Source organism: Sinocyclocheilus rhinocerous, unplaced genomic scaffold, assembly GCF_001515625.1.
Source record: "Sinocyclocheilus rhinocerous isolate Xijiao unplaced genomic scaffold, SAMN03320098_v1.1 scaffold444, whole genome shotgun sequence".
NCBI lineage: Eukaryota > Metazoa > Chordata > Actinopteri > Cypriniformes > Cyprinidae > Sinocyclocheilus > Sinocyclocheilus rhinocerous.
The window spans coordinates 1,198,908-1,220,950 of record NW_015645540.1 but is presented as its reverse complement, the minus strand read 5'-3'; the positions used below and the strand labels follow the sequence as shown (position 1 = coordinate 1,220,950).

The window sequence follows — 22,043 nt, the reverse complement described above, 5'->3', positions numbered from 1 at the left end:
TTCCATCCATTGGGGAGACTTCTACCAGCAGCCATACTGTAGCAGGAGCAATAAGCTATAGCAGCAGTGGTTTAATGAGCACTAGCACAAGTACAAATGTGGTCACCTCACTTCCATCATCTACAATCCAAATACCATCATCCCTCTTCAGCAAGGAGTCACCCTACCTGGGACTTATGAATTCTGCTGGGACACTTGCCCCTAATCAGTGTAGTGTGTGTCTGCGGGTGCTAAGCTGCCCAAGAGCATTACGTTTGCACCAGGCTACTCATTTAGGTGAACGACCCTTCCCCTGCAAGCTATGTGGTCGATCCTTCTCAACTAAAGGAAGCCTTCGAGCACACCTTGCCACCCACCGTGCCCGCCCTCCAAACAGTCGCGCCCAGAATTCTTGCCCCTTATGCCAGCGGAAATTTACCAATGCCCTTGTACTACAACATCATATCCGCATGCACTTAGGAGGACAGCTACCACCAGAGCACATGCCAGATACCTCAACAGAATGTGATATTTTGTCCCATTCCGAGTCTATTGAGCTCTCTGCTTCAGAAATCAGCCCTAGTGCTACAGATGTTCAGTTACTAGATGCTGATCTACAGACAGTTTCGGATTCTAGACATACTGAATCCCTTGCTGTCAGTACTGCTCCTACAGCATGTCCCATAACCTCCAGCCTACCTGCTTCACTTAGCTCAGGTTTTGTACCACCTTTAGACCTAACCCCTGACCCATACCTGAATCCAACCCCTCATTCACCTCCAATATTCAGAGCTGATCACCCTGAGCTCTCAATCACTGTACCTTCTCCAGTGGAATCTGCAGCCTCCCTTGTCATTCCTGCCACCCAGTCAGCATCAGCAACAACTGGTCCTTCTACCACTGATGAACTATCTTTTGAAATTTCCAGCAACACTGCCTTCTTGGAAGATAAAAAGATTTCATGCTCCTCTGCTCTGAAGAAAGCAAGTCCACTAAGAGATGACTGTGAACATAGTGAAAATATATGTGTCTCACCTATTCCTTGCTCTGCATCCAGATCAAATCTGGAGGATCTTCTTAGTATACAAGCTCATAATGCATCCAGAGTTCCTCCACCACATCCAGAATCAACACCACCTTCTCTCCTTGCGCTGAGATCTGAGAGTGCGTCTTCTCATACAGTACGCCTAGAGGAGCCTGACCAAAGCCTTCTCCAAATATCCAAATTAATCCCCCAAGAGTTCCCTAAGGAAGAAAAGGCGGAAGATAAAATTCATAAAACACCAAAGAATGGACAAAGAACAACTCCAGATTTGAGTATTAATGCAGATACGGTATCAGACACTGTAAACAAGACAAATGAGGATGAGACTGTGGATTGTGACACACGTGTGCGGAAGACCATAACGGAAGCTCACTGTAGTTCAACTGCAAAGGATAAAGTGGACCATAAAGATATAACAGGAACTGAAATGGACCGAACAGAATCAACTGTATGCATATCACTGACTCCCAGTCTTCCACCTCCAATGCCAGAAAAAAAAATATACCACTGTTCTGAATGTGGAAAAGAGTATGCAAGTCGCAGTGGACTTAAGGTGATTCTGAATTCATTAAGCTAAACAATTATTGTCATCCAGGGTGAATATACAGTTCAGCATGGTACAATGTTAGTTACTCAAGAGATTTTCATCCTTGTCTTGGTACAATTTGAAAGTTTCATGACAATTAAATAACATCTCTTACTATAACTTCTAGGGACACATGAAGCACCATGGAGGAGTTGCCAAGGCACCCCGAGCTCCTGCAAAGACCAAGGGCCCAGAGAGAGTCTTGCATCATGAGCGGTCACAAACTCACCACCTTGCAACCTTCCTGCCACCAGGACATCAGTGAGTTTCTTGAACCAAGCCCTCCGAAAACATCAGCAAGCATCAGAGAGCTCTCCACTAGACCCTGTTAAAAAAAATCAGAAAAAAAGTGTTAAGATGAATTTAATAGCTGACAAATGGGAAGGAACCTGAAGGATATTTTGGACTATGACTTGACTGAAAAAAAAAAAAAAAACATAACCCCACTCATGTGCACACAGTAAACACATAGAGGGTTATTTCTTGGTTTTGAAAATGTCTCTGATCTTTAACACAGATCTTTTATATTAAAATACCTGCATTGTGTATTTTAATATATGTAATGATGTCTAAATATATCTTATAGAACTTCTTTGAATATTATGTGATGTTCTTTTAGATAAATGTTAATTATTTTGTCTGTTTAAGGTAAGATGGATTTGTTTACTTTTCCAAAGTAAAGATCTTAAGGTAGCTAAGGATTTGAACAATAGCTTTGGGTGAGGAACAGACCAAAATGTATTAAGCCAATGATGACATAATTGATCACTTTCTCACTAAGAGTTAGTTATTGTATTGGTATACCATTTCTCTATTCTTAAATAACAACATTTTAAAAAATATGCAGAGTTTTTGATCAAAATCTATAAAGGATGGGATGGTAAAATTTGGAGGGAGTGTATTTCAAATGAAAAAATATAAAACGCACCTTGTCGATACCTTGTTTTACGGCAGCCATGCACAAATCATTGTTATCAACCTTTGGTCAAAAATTCAAGCTCTTATCAATTTTCATAATAAGCTCAAATGTTTAAAAAAATACCCTACTCAAAACGCTTAGTACAGACAGTGCAGCTGGAGCCAAGAGGAAGTAAATGTTCAATTGTTTTCCTAGGGCAAACCAACTGTGAACCAGTGCTTTTAATATTATTTTAAACACTTCATAAAATTTACATTATGTAAATTCACATGAAATACTCTTGACTTGTACTAAATCTTCAGGCTTTTATGTAACAGTTTTTCAGTTGGGAAGCACCAAAACACCAAACTGTAAATATGACCTGTCAAACTATGTCCATTGTGTCCATGTTTGTCCTGTCCAGCTGTACAATATTAGACAATATACTGCTCTTAACATCAACTAGACTAAAGAGTCGGGTAAGATTGTTTAACAAGCCTGTATGTCAGTGTAAGCTCTTGTTACTTTAATATTGTTAGTGTAGCTATTGAAAAAGGTAGAAATAAATTGACTGATTCTGAGATGAACCATTATCTAGCTTAAAAGGTAACCCTTTCTATAATTCTTGGTGAAAATGTTTATTTCTTTGGTGATGTTTGTTCTTTGCCTGGATACTTTTACATGTATCTTCTATAGAAATGAATTGGGTGTATGAGTCTGACTGTAATATGTAGTTTCATGGTACAGCTAAAAGATAAAAAAGGAAATAAAAACCAGTGTATTCATGACAAGAACTAGAATATGGAGTTCTTTTAATCATGCTCACTCTTTGTTGTTTTTTTAGAGTATAAATCTCATCTACAGTGATGTTATTCTTCCTTGGTGGTCTGAGGGAAACAGTTTTCTTCACGTACAGGCAACCCTAATCCGTTCACTCCCTAACAAAATCAAACTCCTCTGCACTGCTTCTGTGTGTGCCACATCAAGCGCAGTGAGGGAGAAACTGGAGGAAGCCTTGACAATCTGTCTGAGGACTGGCCTCTAATCTCTTGCACCATGACAACCATGCAGAGGCACATAAGGAAGACAGAAGGAAGCAGAGTATAGTCTGTGTTTGTGTGTAGGGGTATGTGTATGTTGGTGTGATGTTCAAATTCTGTATGTATGGGTTTTTAAAATGAGTGCTAAACCTGTATGAAAATAGTTTACAGAATTACAATTACAAATGCTGCACATTACAAATGCTGCACCTGAGAAGGTCACGTGTGTAAGCTCAGGGTAGAGTAAACTTCACAAAGCTGAAATTTATGGCAGGGGTGACATTTGGAAACTGCTTGTATCCAAGGCCAACGCACCACGTCACAAATACTGCCATACTAAGTACAAAACCTTGGATCTGAGCAATGGAAAAAACATATATGGCCTAATAAATTATCTTTCACTTTGTTACATACTGAATGTCTTACTTTTGGAGAAAGTCACAGATGTTCAGCACATCCATAGACAGATAATACATAGCACATACAAACAGCTTCAAACACCAGGATGTTCAAATGGACCTCATGTTGCATTCAAACATACCTTAACATCATTGAACCTTTCGATAGAAGTAGATTTTCACCTCCATCTTCACACACAGCAACAATGATAGAAGCTCTTCCAAAAATAAAAGGAACGTTTATTAGACTCTTGATATGAATATATATATTTTTTCTTATATACGAAACATGCAATGACAGAATCTCACCAGTAGGTGGTGTTGAACCTTAGCTCTTCTAGACTGAAGACATAAAAACTGGAATTTTTTTTTACAAACAAAAAAAAGTATACTGTACATCAGTTGCCACTGAAAGCAGTTAAATCATAAAATAATTGACTATGGGAGCCTGGATAAAAAAACACCATTGTAAAGTTTTAAAATGTAAACTATTTAAAATGGTCCCAAACTAAAAATTGTATCAATCAATCAATAGGTAAATAAATAAAGGGAACACACACACACACACACACACACACATATATATATATATAATTAATAATTTATGCATTTAGCAGACGCTTTTATCCAAAGGACTTTCCAATGACTTCCTTATACACACCCATATTTAATTCTACGGCTGTCACAATAACATAAACAATAACATAAAAAGATAAATTACATTAAATTAATGTCCTGGCATTATGCGCATATTTTTTTTCTATTCAATCAGTTTAAATGAATCATTTTGTCATGCTTGTTTGCTTTAGCAATGTTTTGACCAGTCATTGAAGTAACGCAAACAGTCAGATGGTAAACACCAAACGAATGTCAAGCAAAACCATGAATTAAATTGCCAAAAGCTAAACAATCGCCTAGTTAGAGGGAAGAACTGTGGCAGATGAAGTATTTTCTCTGTCCACAAGGTCGAGCCAAGCAAAGCAGAAGAAGGTCGTCAGCAAGGTCATTAAAGTTCGAGCAGTTGAAGGGAGCGGGATGGGTTAATGTTGAGGAGGGAGGGCTTTGGCTTTTCAGGATCAGTTTTTTGGCAATACCTATCGAGAGACCACGTCTACAAGCCCGGAGAAAGGGGCTGCTGTGCATATGAACCCGAAGATTTGAACCAACTAGCGCAATGAAATAGAAATAAGACAAAGAGAAATTTCGCAAGGAATGTTTATCTTCATACTGCGTTCTGTCGATGTAACATTTTCAGCGCTTAGTACATAAAACAGTATGATTTTATGACTATAGAGTATCAGTCACTGCGATGCAATAGTAATCTATAGCAGTAATTGTTTAAATTTTGATAAACTTCAGCATTCTCCCTTTCTCCTGGAGAAGTCAACGTTCTCGTTGGTTTTGTACCACAAAAGTGGTAGGCGCTAGTTTTTTTTAAAGCGTGGTTATGTTTTGACAGTTGCAAAAGCAGCCAAACTTTATTAAGATTAATACACGTATTTTCAAAAAGGACTCATCGACAGAAGAATGAATTGGAGCCGGTTAACGGAGCTGTTGCTCCTAATATTTCTGTGCGCGGACAGATCGTCCTCAAAACAAGACAGGAAACCTGAGGTGAGTATAGTGCATTTTTCTCGAGATATATATAAATATTTATTACTGATAACACATCCAGATCCATTGTGCGGTGGCAGATGTTTTATGTTGTGAAGATCTTCTTGTGTGAAGGTCTGGACATGCCGATGCATGTAAGAAAAACGTTATATTCAAGAAAGAAAAAGAAAAAAAAGCATTCCGTATCACATCATATTGCAACTGTATAACAATTAGCTATGTGTTGAAATCCATATAAATAAAATACGTCAAATAAATTGAATATTTTTTCTGACAATAGTCTACTCATACTATACAATCTTCTTTATGCATGCCAAAACACGTGTGACCTTCACTGAAGTAGGTAAATGCTTGACTGATAAAAACAGACTATGAGACTCATGCTGTACTGATTTAGGGAGACTGATATATATTGGGGTCCTTAATTTAAAGTCTTAGTAGTGTGAATCTCACAATACCTGTCAAGAACATGTGGGGGGTCATATTTAACCACAAAATAAAAATAAATAAATAAACTTGGCATAAAGAAAATTAAGCCTTTTTGCATTAACATTAAACACATTTTCTTTTACAATTTAAATTTTAGAAGCACAGAAAATCTCATTCACATTATGGATTTGTACATTTCTGTGTCTTATTTCACCCCTTATCTTTAATTAATGCAAATTTAAATAAACATAAAAATATGACAGTAATTTTAGAATCTTATAACAATCATTCTTTCAAAATAATAGGAATTACCAATAAAATAAAATGAAATGAAATAGAAACATCCAGACATTTCAGGAGGGAATGTGCTTAAATGTAGTGAAAATAATATGATGCAAAACAACTTAATGGTCCTAAAATAATAATATGCTTTATTTTCATTTTTATTAAAAATATACTGTGACACGTTTTCAAGAGATTTTTCCAACTATGCAATTAGAATGTACATATCTAATTATATCACACTAATTTCCAAAATAACTTCGAAAAGTTGAGTGAAATCCAGAAAGGATTACATTATGGATGTTATTATTACCATTGTGAGCTTCTAAAATCAAATCTTTATATGGGAAAGTCTTTACCAGCTGCAAGTCAGTATCATTATTTAGTCACAGATGTTTAGCTTTAAGAATCTCTGATATTTCTGCTCAGTGATCAAAGTAAAAACTTAGAAAATAGGAGAGGAGTGGAGGATTCTGAATTAAGGTCAAGTGAGAGACCGCAGAGAGAAAGATGCTGAGGATGCAAAAAAAGAACGAACAATTACCACAAGAAAACAGGAAGAAAAGTCATGACTGTAATGTTGTGGTCAGAGGGTGGATGGATATGCTGAGGATGAGTTTGGGGGGAAAAGATTTTTCTGCTCCTATAAGCTGCGGGATTTAATGGATGACATCTGTCCTTATAGTTATGGTCAAAAAAGAGAGAAGGGGTTTAGACAGAGCGGAAAACTCCATATGGGCTCTTTTCTTCCTCTCTTTCTCCTTTCCGTCTAACAGGAAGTCATCACAATCCTGCATCACAATCTCCTAATTCCTTAAGGATATCCTTATGTTATAGACTCATGCACACCTGTGGTTTTGAACAATATTAGTATCAATATCCACTTCCCTTTGTTGTGAAAGTAATTTACTCCCACACAAACCATGACATGCTATTTTTGATACACTTCTCGTCATTGACAGCAATGGACAGGTCTTGGATAAATCACCTGAAGAGTGCTACTACATTTATTAAGAACTTCTAGGGAGTTTCACATCATAGTGCTTTATTGGGATGTGCATTTGGCCACATATAGCTAGTCGCATCTTTTATAGGACAGAACCAGAGGAAATGGCCAGGGGATTTTCCGTACGGTCTTGACCACATGGCTTTAGGACAGATGCGAGATGATGCCAGCAGTTAGTGATGTAGTGTCAAAGCGTAAGGAAGGAAGTGGGATGTGGAAGGAGGTAGCATGTTACAGAAAAGAGACACAAAGAGATGGGAAAAAATGGAGTTGATCTTTTCAGACAGGAAATGTGGTGGGGTGTGAATGATGCAAGTCTGCATAAAGAATAGAAGTTATTGTAGGATGAAAAGTGATGTCATTTCAGAAGCAAGAGAATAACAGAAAAATGAAAGGCTGAATTGGACTACAAATTGTCCAGTTCCTGTGTCACTTAAGGCCAAACAACCCACAGTTGTTTGCAGTAATTCTGGAACGTATTGGAAAGATAATTCCCAACATCCTTTCCTATTTAATAGTAATGTTCTCATTATGCACTTTCCATTTGAAAAGATTATTTTTCATCAAACAGCCAAGTGCCTCAAGTGTAAATATCTGACCCACTCATCTATAAAATAACTAGTAACTTCAGACTTTTTCCATAGAGCATCCAACCACCAGTATCCATAAAAAATAAAATAATAAAAAATAAAATAATAAAATTGGAATACATTCTTTCTTATAGAACCACTGATCAATAGAATAGAATTTATTCCTAATTTGAATGAAATACAAGGAATTTAGGGACTTCACAGTGCATGGATTTGCAGAGTAAACTTTGTTTTTGTGATAGGTAAACTTCAGTGGTAAACTTGTGGTTGATGTTACAGTGTTGATACATTTAGCCAGCTGTTGAGGTTCATTAGCGTAACCTAAGCAGTTGAACTGCATTTTTATGATTTGGCTTCACCACATGCTCACCCAGATTCTGTGTTATTTCACTGGCCCAGAGTAAACGGAAATTGCGGCTCATTTTCCCTTAAAATTGCATGTCTTTCTCTCAAGTCTCTCTGATTTTAATGTGCATATGCGTTTAAACATAAAATGGTGCCTGTTGCTCCTTTATGTATCAAAAAAGATAGGAAAAAGTCTTGCACACTGTCGTACCTTACAAAACTTAATTTTCATGTATATTTCAAGCTAAAATGCCTGAAGAAGGTTCACAGATTATTGGACGCAGGCGCATGCGGTTGCTGTACTGTATTAAAGCTTTAATCAGGATAAAACTGTATATTAAAAGCTAACATAAGCAGGAGCATTTACAAATAACAGCGTATCTAAAAGTATGAGAGAACAACAAACAACAAACAGCTTACCATTAAAAGCCGTGCTTGCACAGGTTCTGCACGATCCTCTTCAATAATATCCTCTGCTTCTCAATCGGGCTCAAATTGATAAGCGATATTAACGACGCCTTTGTTTACAATACAACCGAAGCACATGCCCATGCCGCTGAGGAGAGGGGCGAGACGTTTAAACGTGCACTAGAGGCGGTTTAGCCAATCACAACACACTGGGCTAGCTAACCAATCAGAGCCCATCGCCTATTTCTGAGGGAGGGGCTTCATAAAAACAGGAAAAGTTTAGCCCGTTTCTCAGAGAAGGAACAGAGCGGTGTGGAATAAAGGTAAATTATGTGAAAAATAATGCGTTTTTAAAAAAACGAAGCATTAACACATGTTAGACTGCATCCCATAAACACAATCAAGCCAAGAAAAAAAACACTGAACCACCCCTTTAATAAAAAGTCATGACTTGGTTTTCCATTGCTTTGAATGTGATCTATACACCTATCTGCAACCACCCCGGTTTTTCTTTATATTAAAACTTAGAAATTGGTAATTGAAATAGCTCTGGGTGGCTATGAGATCACCTGATTTATCATTTAAAATGATAAAAGTTACAAACACTTACAGTTACAAACCCAAACATAGATCTTCCCCAGTATTCCCTAGTATTTGGTCTTGATTCTTAGTATAATGACATAATCATAGACTGGTCATCTTGTGTTGTGACCTGGCACCGCCACTTTAGCAGACCACAGAAGTGATGGATGGCACAGCCAGTATTTCATATGAATCATACGTGACCAAATTGTATTTATAACTTTGGGGAATAATGGGTTAACTTTTATGTGAAATTTTAAGGACACCTTTTTTTTGGAAAAGACTTCCTCTATGAGGAAGACAGAAAGTACTGGCAAAAAGAGTTAGACTCTGCCAGGATGTGTTTGAGTTCCAATTTCAATGCCTTATAGATAACCTTAAGACTAACATATTGATACTAACACCCAAAAAACTTTAATTTTGATTTCATGGGGACTTTAAACTTTTTGAGAGATGCAAGTAATGTTGCACAACAGCAAAGACATCACTCATGATGTTTGTCCTGTTTCAGTTCACTACATGTTATTAATCCAGTAGAATGGAGTTATGGTGCACTCTTACCAAATGTCTCTTACCAAAATGTGATTTTAATTTTATCCAATTTCATTCGCTGGATTGTGTAGGGGACACGATCATCTATCACAATCTCGGCCATCCCCCACCAATCCCTATTCCATTAACAGCCTTCTTTCCCTCTCATGGATATAACACACTGAACCTTTGTTTGTGCTGTGAAGGACTGAGAGTGAGTCACAGACTCACAATGTCTGATGATATAAAGGAATGGAGAAGAACTTTGAGGAAGTTAAGAAATATCACAATTAGGCATGGGCCGGTATGAGATTTTGACGGTATGATAACCTTAAGCAAAAAAATATCACGGTATCGCGGTATTGTCGTTACAGCTCTAAAATGTGTAATTTTTTTTAATGATTGGGTAAAAAAACAAAACTTTTTTTCCGCTGAACACAATATATTTTGTTTTTGAGCAACATACAGAATATTAGGAACAGTAAAATTTGTTTATTTTTTCTTTGATTTGTTTCCTAAAAAAGAAAAATAAAGACTGACATCTTTATTTAACCTAAATCTGTAATTACAGTTATTTAATTTTAGTTATATAATTCATATACATATCATTTATATCATTTCATATCATTTAGTTATATAATTTCATATACATAATTTGATTTAATAATAACCCAATTTGAAGCAAAAACAGAATGTTCTGACTAGCTTTGTGAAATTATACTACATGCCTGAACGAAACAAACAGCAGAAGCTCTGAATGGGACGCAGATTCACTCTCTGACAGCAGGAGGCGCTCCTGGAACAGCAGATACAGTGTTTCCTTGGTTACCGCTGTAAACAAAGCAGCACTGCACTGAAACACTGCTTAAATATAAACTATACAGAGACGAGATTAAAAGAAAATACCACATAAACGTTTCTGAAGACCGTCAGTTCCCCTCAGAAACACATTCATATAAACCCCCAAATCAAGATTGAGGATTTTCTTCCAATAGTTCGTGCATCATGAACAGTGAGTGATCTGCCTGCTACAGTATTTTTCTCTGTGCGTCCGTACAGACTTCATATTTTCACATAAATGACATTTGAAAAATGATATGCATTGCAACGCAGTTTGTGCAAGTCCAGAACAGAGACGAGCTCCTTAAGTTCGGCCATCCTACACACACGTGACTGACCGCTCGCTCGCACCAACAGGAGAAGGAGGGGGCGTGTTACTCTCTACACTGCACTCAACCTGAGGGATTCCTACACTTTCAGTCTTTGAGGAGACATGAAAAACAGCACATACCGCAGGAACAGTATAACGGAAAATATTAGTGGTTTTGAAACCGTGATATTTTTAAATCGCGGTATACCTTGAAACCAGTAATCGGCCCATGCCTAATTCACAATCCCATAGATGAGAAAAGATGCTGAGACAAAAATAAAAAATAGAGGGATAAAAATAGGAAAACAGAGGAATAAAAGTACAAGAAAACAGGAAATTCTTAAAAAACTAAATTTCCAGGATTACATCAACTTGGAATACATGCTCTGAAGCATCTGACTGTGTGGACGTAATCACATCTGCTGCCAAAACACACACTCAAAAACACATTCAGCCAGAGAGCACCTTTATAAACATAAAACATGCTGATCATGCTGAGGAACCTCTTTCTGTTGACACTTTACTCACAAAGAAGCTACAACAGCCAAATCATGTGATCCACATGTGTTTCTCTGTATGAGCTACAGCGGAATGAAGGTGTGCTGAGGCCCCACAGGGTGTGTCTACATTGTTGCCCTTCATTCCTGTAGTAGCATGAGAGGGAGAGAAAGAGTGGTGGAGGAGGATTACAGGATAAAGGCTCTGTCTCTGAGGTTTCAATGGTATTAACCAGAAATTTCCTGGGAAATTACTGACTGACAGTTTGGTTTGGCCTGAGGGAGTCGCAGACAGATAACATTTCACCTTTCATTATCTCATCTATCATCCTATATTGCTACAAACAAAAATGCATTTGTGCCGTCACTGACTCAGTTTCAAGATAGAGACAATGCAGTTTCTTTCTTTTGCCTCAAAGGAAAGCAAGGCCATAAATCAATCTAGACACACACTTGATATATACATTTGTTTAGAAGTATTTCTTTAAGTGAATTGTGAGTTCTTAATGCTTATAAGTGATTTGTGACATGAATTGTGGAAAGGAACCCTGCCTGATCCCTTGGGTTTGTGAGTTACACTCTTACTAACATTAAATGAAGTTCTTGTTCTGTCAAATGTATTCCAGCCAATTCCATTCCAGTTAATTCCAATTCCAAAAAACAAATTTTTTCAATCAGTATTTTGCCTGCTTTTCCAGTAAAAATTATTGTCTAAACATCCTTAAAACAAGATAAAGTATACTTGAGAAGCAAAATTGCATAAAACAAGAATTAAAATATATCTTCAATTTACTTTATATTTTCTTACCTTGTTGGCAAAGTTTTTTTCTTATTTCAATGATGAATCGAGCAAAATTTTATGGGGCGAAAAACAATTCCAATGGGGTAAGAAAAAAGAAAAAAAACAAGATATACATAACCATTCAGAAGTTTGGGCTCAGTAATGTTTTTTTTAATGTTTTTGAAAGGCGTCTCTTATGCTCACCAAGGCTGAATTTATTTGATAAAAAATACAGTAAAAACAATAATATTGTGAAATACTGTTACAAATTAAGTCTTTCTTGCTACATTTCAAAATGTAATTTTTTCCTGTGATGGTAAAGCTGAATTTTCAGCAGCCAATACTCCTCAACATCATATGATCTTTCAGAAATAATTCTAATATGCTGATTTGGTTCTCAATAAATATTTCTTATGATTAATGTTGAAAACAGCTGTGCTGCTTTATATTGCAGGTAAAAAAAATTATACATTTTTTCCAGGATTTTTTTTTTTTTTTTACAATTAATAATTTCTTTAAAAAATTGTAATTTTAAATGGTAATGTATTAGTTTAAAACAAGTTAGTTTATTTTTTGCTCAAGTATAACCATTATTAACAAGACAAAATAAGGATTATTTTTCTTTTCTTTTTTCTTTTTTGCAGATACCTCTAAAAAAATTAGATAAAAGGAGACATTTTTGTAACTGAGTTTAATTATGTAGTCAGAGAACAGAACTAATATCTATATGACAGTATGACCTCATGCACCTCAATTTAAAAACAGAAAACAACATTTTAATATCACAGCTGAAAATTAACAAAACAAGGTATCTTTCCAATAATAAATACCTTTTTCTCTCTTTCTCGCTTTCTAGGCATGGCTACAGCAATACGGTTACTTGCCACCTGGTGATCTCCGCACACATACGGCCCGCTCTCCTCACTCCGTCTCCTCTGCCATTGCTTCCATGCAGAGATTCTACGGCCTGAAAGTCACCGGCAACCTGGATCCTGGTACTCTAGAGTAAGTCAACTGCCCACATGATTGAAACAGCAGTGTATTACTGTGTAGTGTAATTAGTGTTTCCATGTCCAGTTAATAACACAAATTGGGTCTAGATGATACCGTTTTCTCTCCATGGAATCAGTCTTGCATTTTTTGAACACCTGTGGCTAGTTCAAGAGATTCAAGAGCTTATAGATATCTCTGTGGAATTATTTTGGCCAATCAGTTATGTTGTTGTTAGTCATGGAAGGAGAAAATGGAAAACTAGAGCATTGTGTCAGCAATCCTCCACTGGTGTGCGATGAGGCACAGAAGATGTAGAATATATGAGGACAGAAATTAATGGCCATCCTGTCCAAAATCACTGAAATTAAATCTGTGGTGCGGTGGATGATCTAACATATTGGACGGTAATTGCCAGGGCAATGAAGAAGCCCCGCTGCGGCGTCCCAGACAAGTTCGGAGCCGAACTGAAAAGCAACCTGAGAAAGAAGCGCTACGCAATCCAGGGACTCAAATGGGATAAAAATGAGATCACATTCTGGTAAGAGACTACTTTAACTCCATCCTGCTGGATCAATAAAAGAGGAGTGCATGTTAAACTGTATTTAAGTCATTTTAGGCACAAAACTCCCGTCCAAGCCATTACCGATTAATTGAGGTTTGCTGTCATAAACGTTTAGATATGGCTGTGGCTATGCTTTAGTAAATACGCACCACACTTATGGAAAAGTCATCTTTGGCCTACTATACGATTCTGCTCCACTGCAGCCAAGGCCAAAATTCCTGTGTGACTTGTCTGTAATGTAAATCACTTTCCTCCATATATTCCTCTTTTTCCTATGCCCTACTTTCCTCTGATTGCCTCTCCAGTTCACCCTTTCTTATCTCTTCTCAGCATACAGAACTACACACCAAAAGTTGGGGAATACGAGACGTTTGAGGCGATCAGAAAAGCCTTCAAAGTGTGGGAAAGCGTTACCCCTTTGCGATTCCGAGAGATCCCTTACAGTGACATCAGAGACAAGGTTGAAAACTTTGCTGACATCATGCTCTTCTTCGCTGATGGTTTCCATGACGACGCCAGTCCGTTTGACGGCGAGGGAGGCTTTTTGGCTCATGCTTACTTCCCAGGCAATGGCATAGGAGGAGACACACACTTCGATGCAGCAGAGCCTTGGACCATCGGCAACCGTGACCTTTTGGGTGAGGAGTACAAACACCAGAAGATAGCGAAAGTACTCTAGACTTCCCAAGGATCTCACTTATTTTTGTTAGTATGGAGTTCAGATAAACTCAAACTTGTTTGGTTTGAATACTTGTGTGAGAACGAGTGAGGCAAGTCCAGGCAAGTGTTGTGTTTGTGCACACTTTCATTGAATTGGGTTGAATCAGCCCTACCTTTTCATGAGAATGTTTGGAACATCTCTATCCAAGAAGCTTTTCTTTGACGTTTCCCTGCTGTGGACTGAATGCCCAAAAACAAGCTTTGAAAGAACAGAATAATTGCTCTCAGCAGTCATTCTGTGCTATCTATTCTTAGCGTCTCAAAATAGTTGTTTTTAATGTGTACTGCACAATTATACAGCATGCTACTTAGCCAAATCTTACCTGTACCGACACGGTTATCTCTTACTTTCATTCAGGTAATGATGTGTTCCTGGTGGCCGTGCATGAATTGGGTCACGCCCTGGGAATGGAACATTCAAATGACCCCTCGGCCATCATGGCTCCCTTCTACCAGTGGATGGACACTGAGAACTTTGTGCTTCCTGAAGATGACCGTAGAGGCATTCAGCAGCTTTATGGTAAAACAATCAATATCATCACAACTTGAATTGCTAAACCACACCATAGTTCTTTTCAAGGCAGGGTTATCATTAACTAAAACTAAAATTATATGTTTACAATATATTTATAAATCACTGTCACTAGAATGTGTTACACAAATGTGTAATCAGACCATTTATCTGGCACAAAAAAAAAACGAAATTAGCATTAGCAAATTATTCTGCTTTGCTTTCCAAAGCTTATTTGTTTGGATAAAAGAATCTGCTAGATGAATAAAGCTAACTGACAGTTAAATTGAACATTAAGTACAACTAATAAAACCAGAATCTATTTAACAGTCAAAATATAGAGATGAACAGCAGCATTTGACTAAATATTTAGATTATTTGTTTGATCAGTTAATCATTTATTTCATCATAGACCAATGTGAATGAACTAATTCACAAAAATGAATTATGAATTTATGAATTTTTGCACTGTTCAGGACCAAACACCGGAGGCCGTCCGCGCCCACCTGTCACCCCACAGACCCCCCACCACACTCCATATCCCACACCATACAGGCCTGGAGGACCTAGCTTTGGTCCTGACATCTGCGAAGGCCATTTTGACACAATTGCCATTTTCAGAGGAGAAATGTTTGTGTTTAAGGTATGGATGGAATATGTGTGTATGCATTGAGTTGGAGTTGGATATCATGCAGTATGCGTGTTCATCACAATTTCCCTGTGTTTTAGGATAAGTGGTTCTGGCGCGTTCGTAATAATCGGGTTATGGAAAATTACCCCATGCCAATTGGACATTTCTGGAGAGGTCTGCCTATAAATATTAATGCTGCCTACGAAAGAGAAGATGGGAAATTTGTCTTTTTTAAAGGTACTAGTCCTCTTCAATCACATGATTTCAATGGAAAAAAGAGGGTTTTGTCCTTTGGCTTTAACTGGCCTGCTTGCTGCTCCAGAAGTAATATATTTTGTCATCTCTGTCGTGCAGGGGACAGGCATTGGGTGTTCACTGAATCGAACTTGGAGTCAGGTTACCCGAAGACTCTGAGAGAAATGGGCAGTGGTCTTCCAAAGGACAAACTGGATGCAGCCCTCCTGTACACCCCTACTGGCAACACCTACTTCTTCAGAGGAAACAAGTCAGTAGCTTTGATATCCCATAATACAAGGCATGAGAACAAACGGAGCTTAGATCTGAAACTATTTCTTATCTTCAATCAGATATTATCGTTACAATGAAGACACGCAGTCAGTGGATCCAGACTACCCCAAGCCTATAAGTAAATGGCAAGGCGTTCCAGACAACATAAAGGCTGCTTTCATGAGTCGAGATCAAAGTAAGTCTTTCACTGCCTTCTGCTTTTTTAATCCACCTCCAGTCTTTCATAATAATAAGCCTTCTTATTCTGACATGGTTGTTCTTTGTCCATTCTAGATCTTAGTATACTGTCAGTCATATGACATATGCAAACAGAATTATGCATTAACACAAGAAAACACCTGTTCGCAACCTAATCTTACTATGTGCTAACACATTTCCAGTTATTCTAAGCATTTGTCTGTTCATTCTGAAAGCAAAAACACTGCGTAAAAGGATAAAATCACAGCCAATCAGAAGTTTTGTTCACTCAAATGTTTTGATAGAAATCAATACTTTAATTCAGCAAGGATGCATTAAACATTTATAATGTAACAAAAGATTTCTATTTCAAGTCTTTTCTATTCATCAAAGAATCCTGAAAAAATAGCACTTTCACGGTTTCCACAATAAGTAATGTCTACTGAAAATTCAGCTTTGTCTGTGATGAATAACATTAAAATATAATAAAATAAAAAACTGTTATTTTAAATTATTACAGTTTATTACAATTATTATAATTGAAATTATTAAATTATAAGAGTATTACTCTTTTTACCCCTTGATGATGTTAATACAATAGACACACACATATATATAGACACATGCACAAATATAAATTTTATTTATACAGTATTTATCATTTGTCATGTTATGCTTGGTTAGAACACAAGTCTGGCCTGTGTCATTTCCTGACCCCCATTCCCTCGCTTATCCCAATATTTTCCTGCCTCTCTCTAATACAATACATACATAAAAATAAAAAAAAGATTTACTCTAGTTTTATTAAAACAATGTCAGGATGTAGGCTTTGGGCCAAAGATTGCTACCTTTGTATAGTCCTGACCTTTTCTCTCTTAAATTTTACAGGTTATACCTACTTCTACAAAGCCAATAAGTACTGGAAGTTTAACAACCAGTTATTAAGAGTGGAACCTGGATACCCCAAGTCTGCGCTTAAGGATTGGATGGGCTGTCCTAACGAGGACTCCAATACAGATGGTGGAGGTGGAGGAAGTGACCGTGATCGTGAACGTGAGCGGGAAAGAGAACGTGAAAGGGAGCGCGAACGAGAGCGTGACCGCACACGCGAGGAAGACAAGACTGAGGAAGAGGGCAAAAAGGAGGAGACAGAGGTGATCATAATCGAGGTCGAAGATGCACCCAGCAGTGGTGGAGGAGTGGCTGCTGTGGTGGTGCCACTCATGTTGCTGGTCTGCGTGATCCTTACGCTCGGAGCACTTCTCTTCTTCCGCAGGTACGGCACACCGAGACGTTTGCTCTACTGCCAACGCTCCCTACTGGACAAGGTTTAAATGTTTAAGAAGGGATAATGGAAGAAAAGAAAGGAGAGGAGAGGAGAGAATTGAGAATATGGAAGAAGGGGACTTACTAGCAAAGCAAAACCAAAATGAGCAAAAAAAGCAAGTCTAAAAAAATGGTTTTGGTCAAAAGGGACCCTTTGTTGTTTACTTTAGAAATGATGCCACTAAGACAAATCTCTGCATTTTTATATTTTGTAATTAGTGGTTTTGAACGTTTTGCTTTCACACCTGTGCCGAGCTCTTCTCGCATGCTGTACAAAGGCATACGGTACTTGTTTTTCCCCTGTGTCACTTTCACTTCATCTCTCCCCTCTTCTCTCAATGTCTTTCTCTTCTTTCCCTTCTGGTGTAGCCAATGACGCCAGCTCATCGCTGTTTGTTTAGCCTTTTGGAAATGTCATTTTAAAGTTGTGATTGTTGTTGTTGTATGTCTAATTGTGAATTCTTACCCTCTGTCGAAAACAGCGTTTGTCGCAATCAGAAGACTTTGTACTTCTCTCAGGTTGCGGCCAATGCTTATCACATGTCCAGCAGCCTCATGCAACCTCAATAACAAAACCATACTACCATGGTTTTTGAATGTTACAGGGTCCACAGTGATGAAAAACCTGGAAAAAAAAAAATGAAATTAATTTGTGAAAATTCATAAAAACAAATTAAACTAGATTTACACTTTTCTAGTTATACTTTAATTTAAAACATAGTCAGAAATTGCTTTTTGTGAGTGTAATTTCTGTTCATTTTTAAAATCCTTTCAGGATGCATGAACTAGGTAAGTCGGTTGGAAGGTGCTATAGTGCCATGGTATTCTCTCTAGTACTATATAAATACCTTAGTGCATGAATATAGTAATCATTACGTACCATGGTATTGCCATCGCTGAACCATGGGACCACCACAGTACTTCTGAAGTGCTCCCATATGCACAAAGTTACCAGATATCATGAAAGATTATTTGCATTGGCTCATGAAAGGTCATTCTTTTCATTAAAACCAACACAGGGTTCCGCTCTCACCCCATGCAACTCCCAACTCAGGTTAAGAAACCAAAGTCATGTGCCATTCCAAAGATAACTGATACTTATCCCACTAACAATGCCTGCAAAGCTGTGCTGTCTGTCTGTGTCCTCCAGTAGTATGGCTTTATATTGTACTGTATTTTAAATAATTACTATTATTGATAATGATGATGTCATTATCATTATGATTATTACTATTGTTATTGTTCTCCATGTCAAGAATGTGTTTTTTGATTTTAACAATTGTTATTAAAAATGTCCTGCTGGACAGGCAATAATGTATATCTAATGAAGTGGCCTTAATTTGGAGAAAAGTGAATGGGTGGGTTTGTATTTTTGAACTGAAATAAATTTTAAAATATATAAATGATATTTCCACTGCTTGTGTTTGAAATTATTGAAAACTTGTGGTGCTTTTTAAAAAAAAAATTGGAATCTAAAGTTTGAATAAAAAAACAAAAAACAATAATGATAATAATATTTAAATGATGATCATCTAGAAATAAATTGTGCTTGTTTAAAACCTTTTTTTATGTTTAAATCAAAAATAAAATATTTTGTAAGTGTTCTTTGCTGTTTCTTTTCTTGACCTTCTTTGTCTGCCAAACATTATAAAACTGCCATTTAAAGGGACAGTTCATCCAAAAATGAAAAATCTGTCATTATTTACTCACCCTCATGTCGTTCCAAACCTGTATGACATACTTTCTTCTGTGGAATAAGATACTTTGAGAAATGCCTTGTATATATATATATCTTTTTTTTTTTTTTTGCATTTAATAAAAGTCAAAGGGCACCAAAACTCTTTGGACACCAACATATCTTCTTTAGCGTTATTGCTAAAGAAAGTCACGTTTGCACACATTTGGTTGAGTAAACAATGACAGAATTTTTATTTTTGGGTGAACTATGCCTTTAACATGTTTGTTTAACCCACTCACTCTCCTGCACAACAGAGAGATGAAAGGAAAAGCAGTTCTCGGTCCTAATCACCAGCTGCTCCTCTTAACCTGCATCCGAGTCCAAGACTTCTTGCCTTCTTCGGCCATATTTTCCGAACCGCTTGTTACCTCCCAGAGTCCCCTGTAAGAAGCATATCTTACATTAGCACATCTTATCCTGTTCCTCAACTTACGACCACACAATAAGACAAACACCCTGCACTTTCACACATAAATTAAGATGCCCCTACTTTAGCTTATTTCTTTTGCATAGAATTGCTTTTTTTTTTCTTGTCATTTCTGTCCATACTTCTTTCTCCTCCCTTTTGCTGGCACTCGGAAACACTTGGCCATCTAAATGGGATGGAAAAAGCAGGCTAGGTCCAAGGATTAAGTGAAACCAGGAATGATTATAATTCTGCAAACCCTTTTGGCACTGTTCGCAAGGAAACATATCTCTGTTATAATGCGAGTGTGTGCATCTTTGAAAATAATTCAACTTCCAGATACTGATTGAGGCACAAACATATGTGTACGAGAAAGATGATACTCAATTCAATGTGTTGGCATCCATTTTTATGAAGACAGCCGAATGTACTTGCTGTTTGGAATAAGCGTCTGGAGATGGATAATGTTTTGGCACTCTGGGTCCAGTCACGAGGCTTTTGGGAAGCAGGGGGGGTGGGGGGGGTTCTGTTCGGAGGCCAACGATCAAGGAGAATTCCATCAACAACATCTGGAACCCAAACTGCCTCAATACCAGAACACTGCAGGAGAGAGGGAGGAAAACAGCTTATCTGTGCACATACTGTTGATGTAATACAAATAATACAACCTTAATTTGATCAGACATCTGTCTAAACATCAATGTGGAGTACAAGCCCACAAGATTCGCAATCACAGGCCTTTAAGGACTGCTTTTGTTGTTCCTAAAGGCACTGCATTTTGTATGTATTGCAGTCAGAGCGTATCCCGCTACACAAGTACTCCATTTTTTTCACTCTGTGCACATTTTAAGCAAGTTCAATCTTTTCCCAGCTGATTCTGCAGAACAAAGAACAACCTCAGCACTTTCTGCTCTGCCCACAATTCCCTCTCTCTCTCTCTTTCTCCAGGCAAGTAGAGTTGAGTTTCCTCAGTTTCTGCTAAGTGACTCACTTTTTTTTCTTAAAACAAGGCTTAAATGAAAACATTAGCAGCACCACAAACATTTCAAGTCTCTCTCTTAAAACGCATTCTATCTTTTTTTGAAGGTCCCTGGGCAAAGAAGAGCCTTGCCTGCTCTTTGTGATCCATTTTATGTCTTCATGCTGCTCTGCTTGTTCAAGTGAAGTCAGTCACATGCTATTTAACACCTCTACTTGACCGGCTGTATCCACTTCTTTCGATACAGAGAGAATTCCTGTCTTTCCAAGCCTAATGGGGGAAAAAACAGACTTTGAAGCGTCAAGTAAAACAGAATCAAAGAATATGCTGGAAAATTTTTCTTTAAAATGTTTGTTTGCTAACTACCAAACTACATATACTTAGCAAAACTTTTTCATACAATAGCAAAAGATTAGATTTTTTTTTTCATTAGAGGTTAAACAGACAGAATGCACAAAATCAAACCTGGACCATCACTTCAACGATTAGCGCAACTTATTTTTAGCCATTTTGCTAACCATTTTGGGGAGTTAGCTAGTGAAGACTAATCATGTATTTATAAGGTAGATGGCTCCTGTGAATGTTTTCAATTTTTAAAGGATCTGTTAATGGGGAAATGTAAAGAAAAGAAAAATAAAGAAAAAAAATGTCTATGTGGAATGAACATGAGACATGTGAACATGATGCACCTCAGTGCAAACACATGCTTTCCACAGCATGTACGGTATGAAAATTAACATCAATAATGCAAAGTCAAAAGGATACATATGGGTTTTTTCATCAAGCCATAAAACAGCGAATCAGAAGTCATATTCTGTTCTAATGGACTTTCTAACACCTACATACAATAACAACAATGAAATTGGGCAATCTCATCTCTATAAATACACTTCAATATGTACAGCACCAAAAGTTTAGGGGCAGTAAGATTTATTTTTATTTTGAAAGAAATTAATACTTTTATTCAGCAAGGACAAATTAAATTGATCAAAAGTGACAGTAAAAATATTTATAAATAAAATAAAATAAAAATATGTAAATAAAAAAATAAGTGTTGTTCTTCTCAACTATCTGTCCAAACCCTGAACAAAAGAATGTCTCAAAAATATTAAGCAGCACAACTACTTTCAAAATTGATAATATGATATGTTTCTTGAGCACCAAATCAGCATATTAGAATGAAATCTGAAGGATCATGTGACACTGAAGACTAAAGTAATGGCTGCTGAAAATTCAGCTTTGCCATCACAGGAAAATTAAAATTACATTTTAAAATATTATTTTAAAACATTTACATTTTTTTATACTTTT

At 37.2% G+C, this 22,043-nt stretch overlaps 2 protein-coding genes across 2 annotated transcripts; both read left to right on the top strand.

Annotated features, from left to right (window-relative positions):
* Nucleotides 1–3,296, top strand: LOC107706350 (homeotic protein spalt-major-like). Its single transcript, XM_016510029.1, has 3 exons — nt 1–614; nt 660–1,577; nt 1,738–3,296. The coding sequence occupies exons 1-3, from the start codon at nt 75–77 to the stop codon at nt 1,873–1,875; spliced, it is 1,596 nt and encodes a 531-aa protein (XP_016365515.1). The 5' UTR covers nt 1–74; the 3' UTR covers nt 1,876–3,296.
* Nucleotides 3,297–4,995: 1,699 nt separating this feature from the next.
* LOC107706348 (matrix metalloproteinase-14-like) lies at nt 4,996–18,795 on the top strand. Its single transcript, XM_016510027.1, has 10 exons — nt 4,996–5,560; nt 13,018–13,166; nt 13,570–13,692; nt 14,047–14,354; nt 14,795–14,956; nt 15,424–15,590; nt 15,677–15,815; nt 15,933–16,083; nt 16,166–16,281; nt 17,172–18,795. The coding sequence occupies exons 1-10, from the start codon at nt 5,474–5,476 to the stop codon at nt 17,615–17,617; spliced, it is 1,848 nt and encodes a 615-aa protein (XP_016365513.1). The 5' UTR covers nt 4,996–5,473; the 3' UTR covers nt 17,618–18,795.
* Nucleotides 18,796–22,043: the final 3,248 nt, after the last annotated feature.